The sequence below is a fragment of the Eucalyptus grandis genome, chromosome 5, assembly GCF_016545825.1.
Source record: "Eucalyptus grandis isolate ANBG69807.140 chromosome 5, ASM1654582v1, whole genome shotgun sequence".
NCBI lineage: Eukaryota > Viridiplantae > Streptophyta > Magnoliopsida > Myrtales > Myrtaceae > Eucalyptus > Eucalyptus grandis.
The window spans coordinates 13761716-13785571 of record NC_052616.1 but is presented as its reverse complement, the minus strand read 5'-3'; the positions used below and the strand labels follow the sequence as shown (position 1 = coordinate 13785571).

Below are 23856 nucleotides of genomic sequence, written 5' to 3'. Positions count from 1 at the left end.
TTGTCAAAATTATTTAACTCATCAGACTTTCAGTAATAAAGTGGTTTTATAAAATCTTTCAAAAATGTCAATACTTATTTCGTATCCATGCAATGCGTGCACACATTTGCTAGTAAATATAATATACACTATGAAATAAATCAGAAACTAAATCCAAAGGTAGGTACATCTACTAATTTGTGAATGTGCTGAATCGGTATGTCAACGGGGAGTCGATTTATGCATTACTCATTTCTTGAACGAAATGGAAGTAAGTTAGGGATAGAGAGAATCCATCGGTATCAATAACTAAGCTTTGTCCTACTTAATATCTCCTTAGCATTAAAAATATCCAAATAACTTTTATTTGTTTAGTAAAAAATGAATAATTTTAAGAATATTTTAAAAAACTGATTGTGTATATCACCTACGAAAATGGACCAATGAAAAATATCTTGTTATTTACGAAAAGATATAAATAATTATTAATAATAAAAACATTTTTTTATGGAGCCATAATTTTTCGAAAACTTTTTAAATGATTATTTTTATCGAAAGAAACGAAATCGTACATGAAATAAAGTTTCGCCCATTACCGTTCTCGTTCACCTCGATCCCCTGTCATTTCCTCCACTGCATTTTGTCCCCACAGGCCCACCATCGGGGAGGAAAATAGAAAAAAAAGACGAACCCCAACGAGGCAGAAACCGAAATCAACCGAAATTCCAGGGCCAAACCGTAATTAAAGCATCTCCTATTTCACCCCTGCTCTGCTAAAACCTCTCTTCAATCTCCCTCTCCTCCTCCGTTCACCCTCCCATGGCGACGGCGCTGCTGCACGAAGCGCCGGAGCTCGCCGTCCGGAGCCCCGCCGATCGCCGCCGAGCCGCCCGCTGAGGATTTCGCGGCGATGGAGGAAGAAGGCGAGGGAGGAGGGTTCGAGGAGTGGGACGCCGATTTCCTGGACCAGGTCATCCAGGTCGAGGAGCGCGCCCTCTCCGGCAATCCCTCCCAAATCCCTCCCCCGACCCCTCCTCTTCTTCCCTGCCTCCTCCTCCGCCCTCCTACTTGCCCCCTCCGCAGCCGCGCCGGCCACCGGCGGCGGCGGCGGCGGCGACGGCGACGGCGGGGGCCTCCTCTTCCCTCGACTATGCTGCTCCCGTCAGCTACTCGCCTCCCAGGGAGCTCTCTCAGAGGCCGTCGAACGGAGCCGCCGCCAGGACCGCGTCCGCATTGCCGTCCTCCTCTCCGTCGCCAGCGCCGAGCTCCGGGAGTTTTAAGGAGCTCGAGATTGAGAGGCTAAAGGTAGGGCTTTTGAGGTGAATATGTTCCGCATTGCTTTCGGTCGGCACGAGCGGCTTGTTTCCATTGTTCTTTCTTTGCGCCTTTTGGTGAGTGATGTTCCGGTTTATCTTTCGATGTAACGCAGAGAGAGCTCGGATACGTTTCGAAGGAGATCGCCTATCGAGTAAGCTTCTCATCTGTCATTTTTCTCTACGTTCGTGGCCAAGTCGTGATAATATGTTTATAAGATGCATGGTTGTTGGAGTCTTTGAACACGTTTTGGCTAAGGAATGTCTTTTAGTCTTGTGGTTGGATTGCTTTTGGTGTTTCCGCTCTTTAAAGTTCAGTCTGATGGTAATGTCGGCCAACTGGATATTAGTATGTTTCTGCAATACCATATTGGGCATGTGGTTTAACACGCAACTCTACTAACATAGTATTCAACTGGTCAACGGTTGTCTTTCCCTCTTCTAATTTGGTCCCAAATTAGTTGCACATTCGTGAAGAAAGCTGAACATCCGTCTTTCAATCATCTTTTCTTGTTTTGTCTTCACTATTCGTTGCTTTTTCTGCTGTCCTACAATACCATGACAAATTTCTTTTAGTAGTTGAATAAAGGAATGTTTTTTTATGAACTCTCAGGAGCCGGAACATGCTAAATTTAGGAAGGAAAGAGGCAAAAAGGGGGAGCAGTTTAAATCTGTATCTTCTCATGATGGAGGGAAACTTGCTGATAGTCCCAGTTCAAAGAGAATTGGCTTGTAAGTGAAGCTTTTTTTCCTGGTTCCTTAGTCATTGATTTCTAGTCTGATGCTTATGAAGGAGGCAAAGGCAATGAAGTTTGGATAATTTGCTTCTAGCAGCAACAGGAAAAGTATTTGTGATATGGCTTTTCGTATTACTAGCATGCGTGACCCAAAAAAACAGTATGAGTTGTGTTTCTTCAGACCTATATCTCTTTAGTTTTCTGGTGCTTCTTTTTCATGCTTTGATGTGATGAGCAATGTACCGTGATAGCTGAGACAGTTCCTAGTGGATGAGCCTTATTCCTTCAGACCTGCATAGGCTGTGCTTCTTGATATATTTGAATAGGCAAGCAGACTCTTCACTAGGTGTGTTCTGGTCGTTGTCATGCTTGGTTTGTGAGTCGTGAATGAGAAGCAACACATTGACTGAGAATGAGAAGCAAACATTGACAGAGAATGCCTTGAAGCACTTATTACGTGATGGTAGTCTAGATAGACAAGCATTTCACAATTTTACTCATTCAAGACAACGATTAACTTGGAAAAGTAACTGTTTTGTTGGAGCCTTTATATGTTTGATTTTGAATATTGAGAAATATAAATTTGAAGAAGTCTGATATGGCAGGGACAAGGGAGTGCCTACTTCAGTCAATGTTGTGCTGGAAGTTGAAAATGCAAAATTGTTGAATAATCAGGCTAGGTCTCAGACTAAGATAGGTAGGCATTGATATATGATGTTTCTTAAATTGGTCTTAAAATTTCTTCTGCAAGGTTTTCATTCTTTGGACACAGGCTTATGACAAATATGCACACTTCTCTGGCAGAATCAACTTCTAAAACCGTTGGAATTCAAACAGATGAAGCTGGTGAAACTACTGGCATTCAGTTCAATAATGATCTATATGCTCATCATGGTCTCTCTAAGAAGTTGCTATCTGTGTGGAGTCCTTCACTTGACCAAAATGCTGGAAGAAGTCTTCTTCCAAAGTTGTATGTCGCCTCTCATTCCCTTTTCAGATGCATGGGCATAGATGTATCCTCCAAAATCAAAATAGACTCTTTGGCAGATGGGAGCTCTACTGATTTTTCTTGGTTGTGCCATCCGCATCCTCTCACTGCTTCAGAAGCTGCTAAAATGTCTAAATTTCATTCTGTTTTCACAAAGGTAATGAATATACCTGCACTCGCTGCATTTTTGTTAAGTTGTGAGCCTATTAACATCCAAAGCCACAAGGATCAATTGTCTGTTGGAGTACATGATTTTTATTTTTATTTTTTGGTTGTTGTATTCTGTTGCAGTATATTTCTTCATATATCGTAAGTAAATGGGAAGATGGTATAGCTCTCATTCATCCTAAAGAAAAATAAGGGTGTCAAGGCTGTATTGTGTCCTCAGTTGAGTGTCTGCATTGTCTGTTGTTTCCTCTGTTGGTTCCTCAGAAAAAAAAAAAGGAAGAAAAAAAGGAAAATTCTTCTGGCAAAGATAAATTTGGGTACTGATGTTTGAGGAGGGTTGGAGTAAACATTGACAAGCTTATAAAGAGAGAAATTTAGGCTTTCTTGAGGAGAGACTCTTAATGTGTGACACTTTCTTCTCGAATGCGAAATGATTTTGTTAAGGGCAATGGTAATATATTGAGAAGAGAAGCTTACTAAAGAGTATCTAGTCCATTGCTTGGTCATCCCCAATATTGGGCTTATGACATTTCCCCTAAGCCTCTGCAACTTGTTAAAATTATTTTAAAGCCTGAATAGGCAAACGAATATTTCATTTGTGCCTATATAGGGAGCCACTTGCCTATACAATTGCAAGTTCTTTTATGACATGCCTGGCTTGTGCCCTCCAAATGACTCATTGGATGGGCATGCAATTTGCAATTATTAGCCTTATGTTGTGGCTTTCTCTGATATTAGCATGTTATTAGCACTAATAATTTGCCTTGAATGTTGATGTCATCTAACTGCGATGCAGGTTAGCAATGGAGTGTCCCAGTTAGAAGCCTTGATCCAACCCTTGTTTGATCTTTGTTGTTTAGACAATGTAAGTTATGAAGAGTGCTTTGGTGGCAAAGTTTAAATTCGTTCATGATCTAATACTATAGTAAGAATTTACTCTTATTCAAATCTATTAGCAAATGCTGAAGGCAACTATTATTTAATAGCAGCAATGGTAATTCCAAGATAGTCATCTGCTTTAGGAGAATAAAAGTTTAAGAAGGTGCAATATGTAAAGATTGCTTTTATTCCTTACTTCTTACTTGTTCTGTTCTTTTTTTTCCCTTGCTTTTCTTTTACAGAGTTGGTCTATCTGAATGCCTCCAACCCATTGTCCTATTGAGTAACTCAAGGTGTATATTTATGAGAACGCTATGTGTAAATGGGTGCTAAATTGTGTGAATGGGTTTTTTGCCTAGGGGCAGTGACCTTGGTACCATCTTAATGAAACTTTGTGTAACATTCAAAAGGGAAAAGAATTTGGATAGTGGTTCATGATGTCCTTACTTATGAATCTTTGCGCGTAAAAAGTCATTCACATCCTTCAGGTCGGTGTCCGCACTTTCCTTTGATTTTTTATGCAAACACATTTTCATTTCCCTTTCATTTCCCACCTTAACATGCTATTGACTAGGAAGTCCCATTTGTTGCTTTATGCCTTCTCAGTCATAGTTTCGGTGATCTTGATTAGTTGTTTTGTCATGTATGTTGTCCCTTGTCAGCTCAGGGGTGAGAAAGGTTGATTGTGATGCTTCTTTCTTGATTCTTGTTTATCTGTTACAATAAGGAACTTGATTTGCTTAATAGGAGTTAATACCTTCTTGGCTATGCATTTTTCAGCTACCTCCTTTATTTCCCATTTTCTTTCCGGCTGAAGTTGAATTTATCCCCAGATGCATATTATTAATCTATATTATGTTGGGTGACCTTTTCTTCCTGGGTACAGGTCAATATTGTACATAGGTCCCTCTGTATACTGCACATGATTCTGAAGCATCTATGTAGCGAGGAAAGGAAATGTGGGGAAAGGTAGATAATTGATTATTCTCACGAATTAATTTTATTTCAGTTCTCTGAATAATAGCATCTTCAATTTTTGACATCAGATGTTTGCTTTTTCTTTTCTGTCATGAACTATTTTATCCGTGTTCATTTATATCCTTGAAGAACTTGAGCAATGACTGCCAATAAAAGCAGATTTGAGTAGAGGATGAGCACTGGAAAACTTGAAGTTCATTCATGAACACTAAATAAATGCACTTTTCTGGCATAACATTGACAAAGGTCATTTCCTTAGGCATTCTTTCCTTTATTGTATCAATAGTGTTTCCGTGACACTGTTTGCTGATTCTATGCATGTTTTAAGATGGTATCATTTTAGTAATTTGATGGAGGGTAGAATCATGTATTTGCTTGTGCTTTTTTAATATTTACTTATTCATTTTATAATCAACCCATGGAATTACTGGCGCCTATCTAACTTACATGTTATTTCCACCATGAAATTGTTTCGTTTACTGATAAGAAAAATTTGTGGTGAGAATACCTTTTGTGTAGTATATGAGTGTTGACATTGAGTAACTATTTTATGGGACGGATGCACCACATAGCAGTGATTATGTGGTGTAATCAACCAATTACTATTGCTGGTGTTATATGGATCTCATCTTATCGGTGCATGTGGGTATGTGTCTCATGTTTTAATTGGTTCGCTAAACCATGTGTAACTGCTATGTGGTGTATCCCTCATATAAAATGCCTTCTCGGTGTCATGATTGGTGCCAAAGATGCCATGTACTTTGATGTTATGTTAACTCTGTTTAATTAGGTAATATCTAGATGCTTATGAGCTTTAATTTGATTTTTCCAGTGCACTCTACTCAGGGAAAATATCATAGTAGAGGGACTTCTATCCAAGAAGAGTTTTTCGTGCATACGTGAATGTGGAAGTGGAATCAGTGGACACCTTCTCTCTGTGAATTGGGATGAGAGATCTCCCACTGTCTATGGTTCACATGGCTTAAGCTCTTCTGATCCAGAAATCAAATTGACGAAGAGTCATAGCATGCTGTTGTTCTCCTTTCAAGACTGGGTTTCTATTATTGAACTTATGTGTCAACTTGTCCAGAAGAACACTGAAGAATGTATAAGGGTAGAGGCTGTCTCCATCATGAATTTGATTCTGCTACGGGGCAGTGCTTATGAGGACAGGGAAAAGTAAGCTCTGATTGAACCTGCCAGTTAAAATTAGAACAATTTAGGATGAGCAACTTAAATACTGCCAAAGAAAAAGATAAGCTATTTTTTGACTCTTTTTAAACTTGATTTAATTGACTTCTATTTATCAGGTTCGGATGTCCACCGGTTCTTGAAAGCATTTCAACACTTCTAAAGAAGGAATCTGGATTGTGTGTCCAAGAGCAAGCATTACATCTGCTGTTCCTTCTATTAAATAGTATGTGAAGTTTATGTGAACTTTTCCTTTTGAATTTCATTCTATGAGCATAGTTTGCTGGGACTTAAAAGATCAGATTGAGGTTAATTAGCAATGTTACCTTATCCATGGACCTTGAAAGTGGGCCTTGGTAGATGTGCTTCTTGCTAGCATAAGCTCATAATCCTTACAAGTTAAGTTTCTATCATTATCTGTAGGTCCAAAAATCTTGGAGATGTTCTTCTGCGGTTTTAAAAAAAGGGAATGTGCTTCCTCTATGGATGGCAACGAGGACAAAAACATGACAATTTTTGGAGGATCTGATGTCATTCTTGAGGGCTTGGCAGATTGTTTATTGTCTAGGGGAAGTGGCATACAAGTAAGGATTGTTCTTCAGGTGTTCTTGTGTTCTACTGTTGCTTTGATGTACATTGATATCATATGATAATCAGCCAAAAGCTTATTTCTTGTTTTTGTCAATATATATTTTAAGCTAGCATTTCTACTAATGATACTGTGAACAAAATCATCTCTTCATTGGAATTCCACTTAATGTCCACTTGTAGGACTTGAAACTTCAAAGAAGAGCAACAATTCTTCTGGCATTTTTAGCCTCATCTGGAACAACTGGCTTTGAAATCCTTATGAATCACAAGCTATCCAATGGAGCGAATTTCCTTATGTTGATTTTGCAAGCTTTGATATCAGAGATGGATGTGGAAGCCGGAGGCCCTACTGAGGCACCAGATATCTTGAAAGAGAGGTACTTGATTATGACCAGCATCTTGACATCTTTTTGGCTCTACTTCCTTTGCATGTAGCTTGATTTATTAGGTTGCTGTAGCAATTCCCTGAAGAATATACCAAAGATGATATTTGTTGTGAGACATTGCTACTTCAATTTCCTTGCCTCTTTAGTTTGATCTTTAGGGCCTCTCCTGAATTCTCTAAAAGCCAGTAAGAAATATTTTATTGAACAAATTTTTGGGGAAAGGTGACAAGTCCTGCTGCATGTCAATACAAGAATGATGTATTTCTGTAAGTGGCTTCACCAACTGTAGTCTGTATCGTGACAAAACTAGCTAAAGATATTGCAAGGTTCTACAGTTTACACAAACAGTATGCTGGATGCAGTACTCTTCCTTTTAGTTCTTCTTTAGTTGATGATTCATTTGTTAGATAGTTAAATTTAACATCCCAGTCATATGGCATTGCTATTATCTGTGAAATTTGAAGGTGCTCGTGCTTGCATTTATTTTCAGCATGTTATTCTTGAAATACCAGTTGATTATCAATTCTGTAACATCCCCATTGAGGTCTTTACTATTGACTTTGGCTCTGTTTGTTTCGTGGAAAATGAGTGATTTGAAATTTTTTTCCAAAAAATAATCACTCGTATCACTTGAAATAACTAGTCAATGGAAATATTTTCATTATTGACAACAACTTATGTCTAAACATTGTCATGGATGATGAAGATATTTTCGCCCATTCATTTTTATGAGTGGTAAAAGGCGATCATTTTTTGCGAAAATATATTCTAAATTATTCATTTTCTGTAAAACATCTGGAGCCTTAGTTTATCTTGCCTTCCTTTCTCGTGCGCTAACCTGTACCATTTCTCAGGAGCTTACTGATGCGGGAAGCTTTGATATTTCTCAACCGACTTGTGTCCAACCCTGCGTATTCTGCTGCTAGCTTACAAATGTTGACAAACAGCAGAGATATGGCCAGCTTGACCGTTAACGTAGCAAACCGGATGTCCCAAAGAAATATTAGGATTATGCAGCTAGACAGTATGCATAGACAGATGAGGGAATCTGAGGTTGTTGAATTGGGAAGAGCATTTAAACGAAGAGTTTATGCTTATTTAGGTGATCACGTATCATAAGAGCCCTCAAATAACCAAGTGTTATGAAAATTTTGATGGCATCAGCATTTACTGAAGCCAGCTGAAAAAATGAGCAAGCAAGGGCCCCTGCTCACCTTTTTGGGATGATGGATGCATTAGATGGGGATTTTTGGCACACTTGAAGTGGAGCATAATCAAGGCGAACAATTTTGGCGCTGGGAGAATTATACCCTGAAATTGCTGAAGTGAAAGCTGAGGTTTTGGTCGGTTCAAGATTCCAGCTTTTGTTCATATGCTTCGAAGGGTATGGCTGATCGGTTTATGTAATTTGGCTCTATAAAAGCTGTCGGAAATGTAATTATCCCCGACAATGTAATGGAGAACATTTTTTGGCATGGCAGGAAGTTTTGCAATCAATAAGAATGATTTTGTATGCGACACGGATTGTTCATGCTGAAATTTTCATAACCGACTTAATTATATTTTTTCCAACTACACGTGTTCTAGAGTGGCTAGATGGTATGGTCTTGTCTGACAGCATTTTCAACATAAAAGATAAAAACCCCTCAGCGAAAAGGACGGGAGCCTTAGCGGGAAGCTTTTGTGCTATTCTTTCAAACCGATCTAGGAACTCTTTGGCATCATTATATTGTTGAGACCAGTCCTGATGTGGATGTGTCCGCAGTACTTTGGAAGTAACAACATGCTGTTGAAGATGTTGCAAAATATGTAGGAAATGAAAGTAATTTCCTGATGGAAGAGCTTTTCCTTTCCACCAAGATTCCACTCTTATGTGAATGGATATTTGCATGGCCAAGGAAATTGACAGTGGTATCTTTCGTCTCACTCCTTGCTGATTCAGTATGGATACTCCTCCACCTAGTCGGCGCCTATTGTCTGTCAGTCGTCACTGCCTGCCTCTGTTCCTTTTGAGCGCAAGGTCCTGGAACATCCGACTCATGGTTGAAGTTGTTTGAGTTTTACTTTGTCTCTGTCCATCTGTTTTACAAAAAATTTCTTTCCGAAAACCGTTTTTCTTATTTTCCGACATTTGAATCGCTTGGGAAAATAAGTTAACAGACGACCTATGATTAAATTCAGGATAATTCTTTCCTCTTTTAAAAATCATAAATTATTTTCCAAAAAGAGGATTAGATATCGATGTTTAGACCATAGACCTTAGCTCTTGAAGATGGGGACGCAAATGCCCGTGCCCAGGTCCTCAGTAGTTGGGCCCATATCCCAGAAGCTGAACTTGGGTCCAGAAGGCATGGACTGAGTTTTGCAAGGCTGGACCACTTGAGCCTGTCCTAGAAGCCGAACCTGGGTCCAGAAGGCTAGTATCGAGCCTTTCGAGGCTGGACCACCGAGCCTGTCCCAATCCAAAAGGCCAGGACCGGGTCTTTGAAGGCCGGACCTGAGACACCAGTGCCCATGCTCGAAACACCTGGCTCCCACGCCCAAGTCATGGTAGTTGCCCCTAGGTCCATTGAGGCTGGGCTCGAGACATGGGTGCTTGTGCTTGGGTCCTTGGGGACTATGTTTTGGTACCTAACTCTAGTGTCCAGGTCCTTGGCGGCCATGCTAGGGTAAATGGCTCTCGCACTAAAGTGACAAAAGCTCAGGCTCAAGTCCATTAAGGTTGGACCCGGGTCTCTCAAGGCTGAGTTCAGGACATTGGTGCTCATGCCGAGGTCTTCTATGGCCATACCTAGGTACTCGGCTTCGATGTCTAGATAACAGGCATCAAATCCAAGCATGTGCTCAATCCTGGTTAGGCGTGCTCAAGTACTTGGCTCATTTGCCCATGTCGCTTGCACCTAGGCCTGTACACTTCTGCGGTGCTAGCGCTACTACTCCTAGTGATAGAAAGAACATCCTCTCGATATATTATATGCTTTGACTTGTTCCATATTAAGCTTTATAGTTTTGTCCTTTGGTGTACAGGAGATTACCCATCTTGATAGTGCTTTACCCTGGACTTACTTAACTTTAAAGTCCTAAAGTAAAGTTTGTCATTGTGTCAAGAAGCACCTCCGTGAGTTATTTTCAATATATATATATATTAGAATTGCTCTTTCTCTGTTCAGTGCACAGTTTGATTCATTCTTACCCCCTTCGTCATTCTAGAAGCCTATCAGGAGCCGCTCTTTCCCCCAAAAAAATAAAAGTAAAATCAAACTAGGTTATTACAATATAACACAACTGTAAAAGACTTGTCGTGGTCAAGGCAGAAAAAACCATTTTAAAGTCTCTACCCGAAGTGAAATTCAATGGAGAATTCCAGGAGGGCTGGCATTTGTTTGAAAACAGCACTCGTGAACATGGGCTAAATGAGGAAAACATGGGAAAGTGTCTTCAATGACATGTAAAAAAGAAAAAAAAAGAGTCTTAAGGTATGCATATTTCTTTTTCTTTGCCAACTGAGGACGCCATTCATGAAAAGAGCAATGTTGAGATTGTTCAGCGGACGAAAGTGGCTTTGGCTACAACACCCCATGTCGCGCATCGGATGCTTCACGAGTAAGACTGTAGCAACCTGATACGTACCATCTGGGCCTAGCCCGCAAAAGGAATACTCAAATAATCACGTAAATTGTTGACAAACATCTAAATGGTTTCTTATAATAGCAGAATTTCATCTTAAATCTGCATACATACCAAGAAGTTCAAAGCAGACTATACACCATCACTTGACCCTTCTCTTCTCCGAGAAAACGGACGTTACAGACTAATGCAAACCACCTGCTAAATGTCATTTACAGACCCATAGTAACCTTACACTATGCTTTTGAACTTTTATCACAAAGTAGCAATGATTTTCTAGAATTACTGTCATTCAATCACTAATACATCGTGAGAAGTATTATACTGCATCCCAGGCTCAGCCACTCATTTCAAGCATGGAGGAAATTCAACGCTCCTCACACAAATGCCTTGGTGAGCACGACATCCCATCCCCCTCCTCTCCGGCAACCATAATATACTTCAGGAACATGGGCCACTTTCTGGTAACAATCCTCTTGTCCATCTCGCATAAGTTTCTTCACGAACTCATCAAGCATGTCAATGAACTTCAGCACTTTCAGCTTCTCCAGGTGCTCAATGCCGGATGGAAGCTTTCTCCAATTGCTTACAGCTCTCAATAATCAACTCCTCAAGACAGGGCATTGATCCCTTCTCCACTTCCACGCATTTGAGTTTGTCAAAAGGACCAAGTGCCAGAAACCGTAGCTTCATGAAGCTGTTGGCTTTGAAATACAACTTGGTTCCTTCATAAACCTGAATCAACCTGAGATGCACAAGATTAGGCAAATTCCCAAGAGACAACAGTGGACTATCCTTTAGCTGACTACATCTCAGTTGCAATACCGTTAGGCTATCAAGAGATGATATCCAATGTGGTAATGCCTCCAGACGTCCTATCAAGTAGATTCTCTGTAGAAAAGGAGGTGGAGAAAAGAGGGGTTGTAGATCAATAATCTCATTTTCATTGACTGAACTTACAGATATTGCTTGAAGCCTGGTTAATTTTTCAATTGATGAGCACAATTCCCTTGCATCTTCTTTTCTCAACTTCACGATGCCTAACCTAATCAATTCTGTCAACTTTCCAAGCTCTCTCATTAAGCTGCTGTTTCTCCTGTCATCTGCTTCTATGGAGCAGAGCTTTTGCAGGGACTGTAGAGCCCCTATATCTCCTGGGGACTTGAGACCGTATCTAAACCGTGAGGAGGCTGTGTTTTCATAACAATATACAAGTAGATGGCGAAGTCATTGAAGCTTCAAGATCGCAATTGGCAATTCGGCGACGTACGTGTGTTTAAGGTCTAGGGTCTTGAAAGAGAGGTATTTGATTATGACCAGCATCCCTTGATATCTCTTTGGCCCTACTTCTTCCTTTGCATGTTGCTTGATTTATTGGTATACTGTCGCAATTCCCTGTAGAATATATCAAGATGATATTTGTTGTGAGACATTGCTACTTCAATTTCTTCGCCTCTTTTTAGTTTGATCTTCAGGGACTCTCTCCTGAATTTTCCAAAAGCCAGTAAGAAATATTTTTTTGTACAAATTTTTGGGGAAAGGCCGCAAGTCCTGCTGCATGCCAGTACAATAATGATATGTTTCTGCAGGTGTCTACACTCACTGTAGTCTGCACCGTGAAGAACCTAACTAAAGATATTGCAAAGTTCTACAGTTTACACAAACAGGATGCCAGATGCAGTACCCATTTCTTTTCATTTCTTCTCTATTTGATGATTCATATTCATTTGTTAAAAAGTTGAATTTAGCACAATGCCAGCATCTTTGAGAGTTAAAGGTACTTGTGCTTGCATTTATTGTCAGCATGTTATCTTTGAAATACCAGTTGATTACTAGCCTTCTAAGTTCTAACATACCTATCGGGGTCCTTGCTGTTGATTTAGTTTCTTTTGCCTTCCTTTCTCCTGCACTAACTTGTACTATTTCTCAGGAGCTTATTCATGCGGGAATATTTGATATTACTCAGCCGGCTTGTGTCCAACCCTGTGTATTCTGCTGCTAACTTGCACATGTTGACGAATAGTAGAGATATTGCCAGCTTGACAGTTGATGTAGCAAATCGGATGTCCCAAAGAAATATTAGGATTATGCAGCTAGACAGCATGCATAGGCAGATGAGGGTCGTTGAATTGGGAAGAGCGTTCAAACAAAGAGTTTATGCTTATTTAGGTGATCATGTATCATAAGAGCCTCATATAACCGAGTGTTATGAAAATTTTGATGGCATCATCATTTATTGAAGCCAGCTGAAAAAAGTGAGCAAGCAAGGGCTCCTGCTCACCTTTTTGGGATGATGGATGCATTAGATGGGGAGTTTTGGCTCACTTAAGTGGAGCATAATCAAGGTGGACAATATTGGCGCTGAGAGGATTATCCATGAAACTACTGAATCTGGAAGCTGAGGTTTTGGTTGGTTCAAGAATCTGGCTTTTGTTCTTATTGTGCGAAGGGTGTGGCTGATCGGTGTACGTAATTTGGCTACTATAAAAAGCTGTCAGAAATGTAATAACCCCTGACAATGTATCAGAGAAATTTTTTTGGCATGGCAGGAAGTTTTGCAATCAATAAGAATGATTTTGTATGATATTGATTGTTGATGCTGACATTTTCATAACCGGCTTCATTGAATTTTTTCCGACTACACATATTCTGGTCCCCTAGAATGGCTAGATGATATGATCTCACCGACAGCATTTTCAACATAAAGCTACACAACAAAAAGCAAGGGAGCCTTAGGGAGAAGCTTTTGTGCTATTCTTTCACACCGGTCGAGGAAATTCTCAGCATCTTTATATTGTTGAGACCAGTCCGTTGTGGATATGTCTGCCAGCATGCTGTTGAAGACATATAGAAATGAAAGCAATCTTTTGATGGAAGATCTTTTCCTCTCCATCAAGATTCAACTCTCACGTGAATGGATATATGTATGGCCAGGGAAATTGATGGTGGTTACTTTCGTTTCACTCCCTTGCTGATTCAATATGGATTCTCCTCCTAATCGGTGCTTATTGTCAGTTGGCATTGCCTGCCTCAAGTTCCTTTCGAGTTTGAAATCCTGGAATATTTGATTCAGGATTGAAGTTCAACTTTCTTAAAATTGCTGTTCCATGGGGTAGGGAGAGAGAGAGAGAGAGAGAATTTTGTAACACAATGGGAATAGATTGTAAGTTCGAGGGAAACAAGACCTTCACCAGAAGTCTCACGCTAAAATTCCTGGCATGGGAAAGGTATTCGACTAATACAGCTGAGAGAGACTAGTCAAGGTCAATGCAGCAAAAACCATTTAAAAGTCCCTACCCGACGTGAAATTCAGTGAACTCCAGGAGTACTGAATGAGGAAAACATGGGAAAGTGTCTTCACTGACTGATTACCCCATTCATGAGAAGAGCAATGTTGAGACTGCTCAATAGGCGGAAGCGTCTCTAATCGCAACACCCAAAGTACCTCATCAGATAGAAGAGGCCTTCTTGAGTGATTCATAAGTAATGATATAATGACCTGACATGTTCCATTTAGGCCAAGCATGCAAAAATAATCATACGAGGCGGTGACAAACATGTAATTGGTTCCTCTTAATAACGATATTTCTACTTTAAATCTGCGTATATCTCAACAAGTTCAAAGCTGAATATATACCATCCAACTTGACCCTTCTCTTATTTGAGAAAAAGAGATGTCGCACATAAATGCTTTTCTAGCTGCTAAATGTCGCTTACAAATCCATAGTAAAGAAAGTACAATTGAAACATTCAAAAAGTGCAATCGAGTCATAAAACTTATAATAAAAATATAATTAAGTCCTAAAACTTTCAAATAGTGCAATTAAGTCCTAAACTTGTCAAGTTGGTTCAATAAAGTCATTTCATTAACTTTATCCAACTTTTTTTAATCATTAACTTTAACTTTATCCAACTTGAAAAATAGAAAATGTTAATAAGTTTTAGGACTTGATTGCACCAACTTCACAAGTTTTAGGACTTATTGGATTTTTTGAAAATTTTAACACTCAATTGTACTTTCATGACAAGTTCTAAAAATTCCAATGCATTTGACCCAACTTTTATTACAAAGTAACAACTATTTTCTAGGATTACAGTCATTCAATTACTCATACCTTCTTAGAAGTATTATACTGCATTCTAGGCTCAGCTGCTCATTTTGAGCATGGAGGAAATTGAACGCTCCTCATACAAATGCCTTGGTGAGCAAAACATCCCATCCCCCATTTCTCCGGTAACCATAATATACTTCTGGAACATGTGCCACTTTCAGGTAATCATCATCTTGTCCTTCTTGCCTAAGTTTCTTCACTAACTCATCAGGCATGTCAATAAACTTCAGCACTTTCAACTTTTCCAGGTGCTCGATATCAGATGGAAGCTTCTCCATTAGCTTACAACTCTCCATAGTCAACTCCTCAAGACAAGGCATTGATCCCTTCTCCACTTCCATGCACTCAAGTTTGTCAAATGGACCAAGGTCTAGAATCCGTAGCTTCAAGAAGTTGTTGGCTTTGAAACGCAACTTAGTTCCTTCATAAACCTGAAGCAACTTGAGATGCACAAGATTAGGCAAAATCCCAAGAGACGGCAATGGATCATCCTTTAGCCGACTATATTTCAGCTTCAATACCATTAGGCTATCAAGAGATGATATCCAATGTGGTAATGCCTCCAGACGTCCCGTCAAGTAGATTCTCTGGAGAAATGGAGGTGGGGAAGTGAGGGGTTGTAGATGAATAATCTCATTTTCATGGACTAACCTTACAGCTATTACTTGAAGCTTTGTTAATTTCTCAATCAACAAGCACAATTCCCTTCCGTCTTCTTTTCTTAACTTCACGATGCCTAACTTATTCAATTGTTTCAACTTTCCAAGCTCTCTCATTAAGCTGCTGTTTCCCTCGTCACCTGCTTCCACACAGAGGAGCTTTTGCAGGGACCGTAGAGCCCCTATTCCTTCTGGGGGCTTGAAACCGTGTTTAAAGATTGGGTAGGGCGTCTCTCCATGACGACATATGAATAGATGGCGAAGTCGTTGGAGCTTCAAGATCATAACTGGAAATTCTGTGACGTATGTGTATTTAAGGTCTAGGGTCTCTAGGTTTTGAAGGTCCCCTATGGAATTTGGAACAGTTCTCACCTTGCTGTACCTGAAACTTAGATATCTCAGGTACCACCACTCAGCAACTTGAGCTGGGAACCTTTTTAAAGAAGGAGTTTGCAAGTCCAGAACAGTGAGCAGTCTCATGTCACTACCTAGAACGGCATCCATGCAAGATCTTTCTACCCCAAACATGTATAAAGAACGTAGTTGAGACAATGACCTTTTTTGTTGGATCGCTTGCAATCTGTTCTGTATAGATAGGCAACGAACTTTGTCCGGACATTTATGATGTTTTCCTATGGCTATTTCTGCAAAGCCTTGGTTGCTTGACTTTGAAGCAATGATATCCAGCAGAAAATCATGGATACGGCAATACTTGATCTTTCTATCGCTTGTTTCAACAGCCATCTCCATCAGGCTTCTGTTCAGGAGCTCATTGAAGTAGTCCTGGGCTACTTCTTCTACTGTCATGCCTTCTTTCTTGTCTACAAATCCTTCTGCAATCCATAAGTGAATTAATCTCGCATGCTTAATGAGGTAACCCTTGGGAAATACACTCAAGAGCAAGAAACAGGACTTCAAGTAGTATGGTAGGTCATCAAAACTAAGTGAAAGGACTCTCTTCAAGGCTTTGAATTTGTCGTTGCAATCGATTTCAGTACGAAGACTACGACGAACCAGATCCCATTCATCCTTTTTTCTCCTGTCTTTCGAAACCAAGACACCACTGATGGCCACAATAGCAAGTGGCAATCCCTCACACTTTCTTAGGATAAGCCTGCAAGTCTCCTCTAGATGAGGAGGGCACGAGTTCCCCTGAAATGTCTTTGCGCAGAAAAGCTTCCAGGACTGTTCAGGTGGTAGTGGCTCCATCTTGTAAACCATCCCTCTGAATTCTCCGCATGAGGTGTACGCCAAAGCAGAATTCCTGGATGTGATGATTATTCGGCTGCCACAGGTGTTGTTAGGCAACGCATGTTTGATCGCATCCCAATCATTTATGTGCCATGCATCATCTACAATGATCAGGTACCTCGCATTTTGTAGCAAGTCCTTGATAATCATCTTCTGGCATAACCCGTCCTTTTCCTCTAGAGGAGGAACTGGTTCTTCGGTCTCCCGCAGAATTTGTCGAATCATGCCTTGGAGGATCTCTTCTATATTTGGAGATGGAGAAGGACTTATCCAAGCATGTACCATGAAATGTTTTTTCACTTCTGGATCTTCGTAAACTTGCTTCACCAAGGTAGTTTTCCCCAGTCCTCCCATCCCCACGACTGAGATTACTTCTCGCGTGCAAGCGTCCTCAATCAGCCAGCCAACCAGCCTTTTTGTCGGTTCATTGATGCCCACGAGCTCAGCTTTGTCTAAAAGAAGGGCATTCCCTCGCTGGTCCTGCCATGTGTCGTTTGGCTTACTAGAGCCATAGCAATGTTCGGCTTTATTTAATTTGTCTCGGATCCTCCAGGGTCCATCATATATGCTTTTGATCCTGGAGTTGATGGATTTCATCTCCGAAGCAATTCGGTATCGACCTTTCATGTTCTTGATACAGCAGGACATCTTGGAGAGAAGACCACGTGAACCAATTTCATGATCATGCGCCAGGAGAAATTTGAATTCATCAAGAGCGTCCTCGGTGTCATATGCGATTTCTCTCAGCTGCTTCACCCAAACTTTGACTTCCTCATCACTCTCTTCCAGGGAATCTGCAACCCTCAGGAATGTCCTTATGTACTCCAATTGTCTCTTCACTAAAGTAATTTCTTCCTCGGCACCTCTCAATAGAACCCCATTCTCTAGAAAGTCCTTGAGCTTGTCAAGTAGGTAGTTTACTGCAATTTCCGCCATGCTCTAATTTGCATATTTTGAAGTTCTGGGGAATAGACTAGCTTTCACACCCCGAATCCTATAAGAATAGGGGTAATGCTACAACCATTCTTTTCACCTGAATAATGTAACTACAAAGTCAAAAACAACATATTGAAATTTCAACAATCCAACAAAAGAAATATTTACACTTTTAGCTCACCTAAAGCCAACAAATGTCGTCTTGGACATATATCAAACTATCTCAACTCACACAAAAAATCAACTACCAAAGTTCCCCATCGATAGTGCTCCTGTACTAATGGCTGCTAATCGAGGAACTTGAAAAGATTGGGAAGGAAATGGGTGGGCAATAACAGCTCGGTGAGTAAACCGTATCTCTTATATGCAAATCGAGCACCTACTATGCGCTTTACAAAACAATTTTAAAACTCATATATCTCAATTCTAGTATATAATATATATACAAGATAAAAATGAGTTATATTGCTTTAACACAACCATACATATATTTATTGATTAGAAAATATTTGTTAACTCAATAATATCATAATAAACACAAATGGTCTATTTCATTGATAAATCTCAAAAATTCACTTATCAATAGTTTATTCCATCAATCAATCTCATCAAATCACATATCAATGGTCTATTTTATCGATTTATCTCGAATCAAATCACATGTCGATGGTTCATGCATCAACCGATCTTTTGCTTAATATATTACCATGGTCACGATACAATGCCTGTTGACAAGGCGATCAAGATTCCCCCTGTGACAAGGTCTTCACCTACATCTTATACCATTAAACATTTTATAACTAGTGACTCAGCCTAGAAAAATATCATAACACCAATATACATACCCAAAAACTCCTAATCAGGTTCATGACGATATTTAGCACCAAACCATTCTCCTCTAATATGAAAATCCAATATAGAATCAATCTCATAAAACCATAACACATTTCATATACCAAAACAGATAACAGTTTTGCAACACATCTTGTCTGCTAGAAATACCTCTCTCAAGTATTTCATAAATCATCGGAAAATATTTCACAAATCATTTTGGAATCCATTTCATAAACTAGGTTCACAAATTTCGCAACACATTTCTTAAAACAATTCTCAAACCTTTCATAAAATACTAAAACATAGTAAATATCTGATTTGGATTTCTGCAATAAACATGCTTTAATAACTCATACAATACTCAAATTTTTATTACTTAAAGACATGAGTTTACAATATTAAAGAAGATATAGCCCCATGCACCTCGTAATGCCCCAAAACCAAACAACGTAGCTGAATGTGCTAATCATCTTGTAATCCTATCAATCAAACAAGAATCTATGTCAAAACCAAGTCAAATACTACTTTAACTAATGACTCGACTAAATTGCACTTAGTCCCTAACAAAATGACTCCCATGTGCTCAGAAGTCGCTTGTCCAAAGTGATTATTCAAAGTTATTCACGACAAGAGTTTGCACGTCAAACTTTTTTGCGCTATAACTTTCTCCACCAAACTTCATGTCAAACGAGCTTTTAGTTAAAAGAAAGATCTTTCAAAATACAAGAACACCCATAACTTAAATCTAGTTGGCAACCAACAAAAATCCGCTTGAAAGCTGCTGTCGTGCACTGTTCACCATGGTGGGAAATTTCGAAAATTTGTTTCAGACAAACCATTTCCGTAAAATGTTGTAGGTCCATAATACCCTAAATTATTAAAAGCCCACAATTTCTTAGCTCAACAATTCTTAAATTGGACATTGCAACTCAAATTTCACTTAATTCTGAATTTGAGCCATAATTCTAAAAACTCCTCCGATTGAATGAATAAAAATGTCGAGTACTTACCCAGCGTTACAATATGTAGGGTTATCGAGATTCCCGTGCCATGCATTCGTGAACCCCTCTTTCCCCTTTCTTTCTTTCCTTCTGTATTCTCTTTTCTTTCCCTTGCACGAGCTATCTGATCATGCCTCTCCCTCTCTCTTGTCGTTGCCCCTTTCTGTTCCCTTTATAATAAGAATCCCCTTTTTCTTTTTCCTTTTCTTTAACCTTTTGCTTTTGCGTTTTAACTGGGTCAAAACCCACATGTTACACTAGATGGTCTCCTCTAGCTTAGTGCTTCCAGTGGCTAGGTTTTGGTGTGAAATTGGTCAAGCTTCTGACGTCTAGCCGTTTTGGTGTGAAATTGGTCAAGCTTCTGACGTCTAGCCGTTCCACGAGTTTGTGGCTGTTTGGTCATGGTGTACACCCACTTAACAAAAAAAAAAAAAAAAAAACCCTTACAATCTTTATCTAGGTTCAGTTGAAAATAACATTATCGATATCTTTTAGTATTATTGCACGCTACTTAATTGTTGTTTAACTTTTCAACCTAATTCCGTGAATGTTTTTTAATTATATTGTTGTTTAACTTTTCAGATGACACAATAGGAAACTTAATTAATTTCCAATCCACTCTTGTTTTATATCCAGAAAACTTCTCGGAAACTTCTACTATGGTTCTAATCAAAATTCTTGTTTATTAGGTGAGTTCACTGCGAGTACTGAATATATTTTAATATTAATGTTAATGACAGCGGCATTTTCCTGAATGGCTATTGGCATTGGAATGATATTAATTCCAGATGATTGTTTTCGGGGAAGGTTACTGAACATTTGCAGTCAACTATTCTGTTTCAGAATACCATTGTTTCAATAGCTTTCCGGAGCTTGCTTTGTCGAGTAAAAGAATCGGTTGGGGGTTTAAGGCAATGACGCAACTTAACTTCATACTTCAGTCATTATGGACACCCGCTTAACAAATAAAAAACCCTTTCAATCTTTGTCTAGGCTAAGTTGAAAATGACGGTTCAATATCTTTTAGTATTATTGAATGCTACTTAATTTGCTTGGTTTGAATATTAACATACCTAATTCTGTGATTTTTTTTTTAAATTGATGTTTAACATTTCAGATGACATAATAGGAAAATTAGTTAATTTCCAATCCACTATTGTTTTATATCTAGGAAACTTATCGGAAACTTCTGATATGGTTCTAATCAAAATTCTTGTGTGTACTAGGCGAGTTCACTGCAAGTCTGCAAGTACTGAATATATTTTCAGACTAATGTTAATGATAGCTGACATTTTGCCGAATGGCTATTGGCATCGGCGTGCTACTAATTTCAGATGATTGTTTCTAGAGAAAGTTACTGAACATTTGCAGTCAACTATTCTGTTTCAGAATACCATTGTTTCAATAGCTTTCTGAAGCTCGCTTCGTCGAGTAAAAGAATTGGTCGGGGATTCATGGTAATGAAGCAACTTAACTTCATACAAGACTTTATAGCGAACAAGACTTTTGAACCGTCACCTCTTTAGAAGCTCAGGCAAAAAGAAGTTATTGGTATTCTTTTTTTTTCCCCTGTGCAACTTCTCGTTGGAGTTAGTGTTGTCATGAAGCGTAAGAAGATCAAGTGACTCATTGCTGAGGTGCTGGTAAAGTTCATCACTGCTGAGAAAGTGGAAATTAGTTTCACCTACTATGAGTAGACTAGCAACTGAAGTTATGTACTTATAATTTTCGTCGTGCTCTTCTTTGATTCTTCCATGGCTTCATGCTAATAGAAACATCCAGTGACACTAAGACACAGATTTTATATGTCTGCCTTCGAGCAAAGTCCTAGGCTCTAGTCTCTGATAAGGTAGACTTCTTGCCCTTCCCAACCAAGTGAGAAATAAACCAAGTCTAAGTAGGACAATGGCTGCTGTCTGGGGGCATGTGCCCAAACATATGCTGTATAAATGAGGTGAATTGTAATCTGTGTCTCTTGGAAATTTTTTAATGTGATTTATTTATTTAATGTTCTTCTAATGGCGTAAACTATTGCGCTTCACTTAATTTAATACCTTGCAAAAATGAGTTTTCTGTTTATAGTATACTTCAAAATCCTTAAACGACAATTTGCGAAAACAATTTCGTCTCCATCGCTGGTGACAGAAGCTTTAGCAATAAAGGGGCATCAGCAGAGACCTTGATGACTATTAAATTGATGGCACCCTCCTGGATAAGCTCAAGAAGTAGTCACCGGTGTGTCACGTGGTGTTGATTCAGATGAAGAGAGGCGGTAAAAGCTCCTCCGCTGAGCTCTATTATACGGCAAGATCTGAAGGCAATAACTTGTTAGGAACTGGAATCCTCAATCTGAATCACTGCGGAGGCAGTCACTGCACAGCTGCATCAGCCCTCAAAATCAGCTTCATTTTAATTGGTCCTTCCTATTTATCAGGCACTTTACCATTAGGAGATTGCAGATTGTTACCACTTTGTTTCTGCAAAGAAAATGTGGTCATCTTGTGTGATCATTCTATGAATTGGGTAGTGGATAGAATCACAGTGATGGGATAGTAAGTAGACATGCTGTCGAATTCCTTCCTTGAATATGAATTTGAAAATGTGCCTGCTTAAGACACAGCCATTATCGGCCCTTTCAGTCTTGTTGGGTGATTGGTCAAGGCTTTTGAGTATAACTGCCTGGTTTCTTGCCTTGTTTATACAGCAACAAAAAGAAAGGCACGCTGTACACTGTAATACCGAGCAGGGACCATTATTGGAAGGTTGAAAAGTATTTTGGACAAATTTCCATTTGCCATCAATTATTTTTTCTGTTCAATGGAATTAAGTAATTCCTACCTTATTTACCATATTATGAAAATTCTGGATTTAATTAGATCTTTTAAGTCATTGATAAATAAGGTTATTAAAATATTTAAAATTTCACTACTGAATTTTACGTGTTGGTAGTGTTGAAAATAATAAAGAGTTGTTTGATGATTATTAGAAATTAATAGTTATATATGATTAAGCTAATATATAACATAAGACGCTGATCATTATTGGTAGGTTTTAGAAATATATTTGGCAAGATTCTACTTGTCATCAATTGGTTTTTCTATTTATTGAATTAAGTAATCCCTCCCTCATATCATATTAAGCGAATTTTTGACTTAATTGACTCAATTAAGTCAATGCTTCCAAAGGGAAAAGTAAATCACAAGTTTCATAACTTTTGTACGGTACTAGCTTGAGTGTCATAACTTTCTTCAATCAGTTATGTATTACTTTAATTAAAAATTGTTCACTTGATTGCCATTGACGATTTGTAAAGTCATAAGATCCGACATGGCATCAATTAAATACAAATTGGCTGTGTCTCGCCCCTAAAATGAAGTCAACAAAACAGTGCGTAAATAACGTTCTTTAGCCCAAATTAACGAAGTGGGCTAAATCACCTAAATTTAGGAATTAGGGCAAAATTAAAGCCGTTCTCAGTGTTTTGAATGATTCAAATCGGTCTTCTTCACAATTTATACTTGAGCATGCATTCCCTCTCTGTATCTCTCCAATAATCATTCAGACTGTTTCGGTGTTGGTGAACATTTCGATTTAGCGGATGTGGCGACCGAGGAGCTCATCCTTTTCCCAGGAAGCGGTTCATTCGTTGGTGGCCAGATCCGTCTTGAAAGAGTGGTACTTGATCATGACCGGCATCTTGATATCTTTTTGGCTCTGCTTCTTCCTTTGAAAGTAGTTTGATTTATTGGTTTATTGTAGCAATTCCCTGTAGAATGTATCAAAGATGACATTCGTTGTGAGACATTGCCACTTCAATTTCCCCTTCTCTTTAGTTTTGATCTTTAGGGGCTCTCTCCTGAATTCTGAAAGCCAGTAAGAATTTTTCTGGACGAATTTTCGGGGAAAGGCGACGAGTCCTGCTGCATGCCAGTACAATGATGATGTATGTCTGTAGGTGGCTTCACTAACTGCAGTCTGTACCATGACAAAACTAAAGATATTGCAAGGTTTTACAATTTACACAAACAGTATGCTGGATGCAGTATTCCTTTTAGTTCTCAGTGAGGACCTTGGGCCCGTTACTGTACATATATTATTCTCTTTAAATACTAAATCCTCACAGTTTTAAGTCCTCACGGTTTTATTATTCTCAAGGTAGCTCATACTATCTCAAGAAAATGCGTATGTACAGTTAGAGGAATCCAAACCTTATAAGCTAGCTTGGG

General features: G+C 39.1%; 2 protein-coding genes across 2 annotated transcripts; one reads left to right on the top strand and one right to left on the bottom strand.

Moving 5' to 3' along the window:
• Positions 1–879: 879 nt before the first annotated feature.
• On the top strand, positions 880–8758 carry LOC104444273 (protein SENSITIVE TO UV 2; the record flags this gene model as incomplete). The annotated part of the gene is made up of 12 exons (XM_010057923.3): positions 880–1284; positions 1409–1447; positions 1906–2024; positions 2635–2726; positions 2834–3174; positions 3982–4050; positions 4951–5033; positions 5889–6221; positions 6353–6459; positions 6657–6817; positions 7005–7201; positions 8065–8758. Coding segments are annotated over 12 exons (2211 nt in total), but the record flags the coding sequence as incomplete, so codon positions are not given.
• A 6265-nt stretch (positions 8759–15023) lies between these two features.
• On the bottom strand, positions 15024–17795 carry LOC120293655 (disease resistance protein RPM1-like). Its single transcript, XM_039313360.1, has one exon. The coding sequence runs from the start codon at positions 17793–17795 to the stop codon at positions 15024–15026; it is 2772 nt and encodes a 923-aa protein (XP_039169294.1).
• Positions 17796–23856: the final 6061 nt, after the last annotated feature.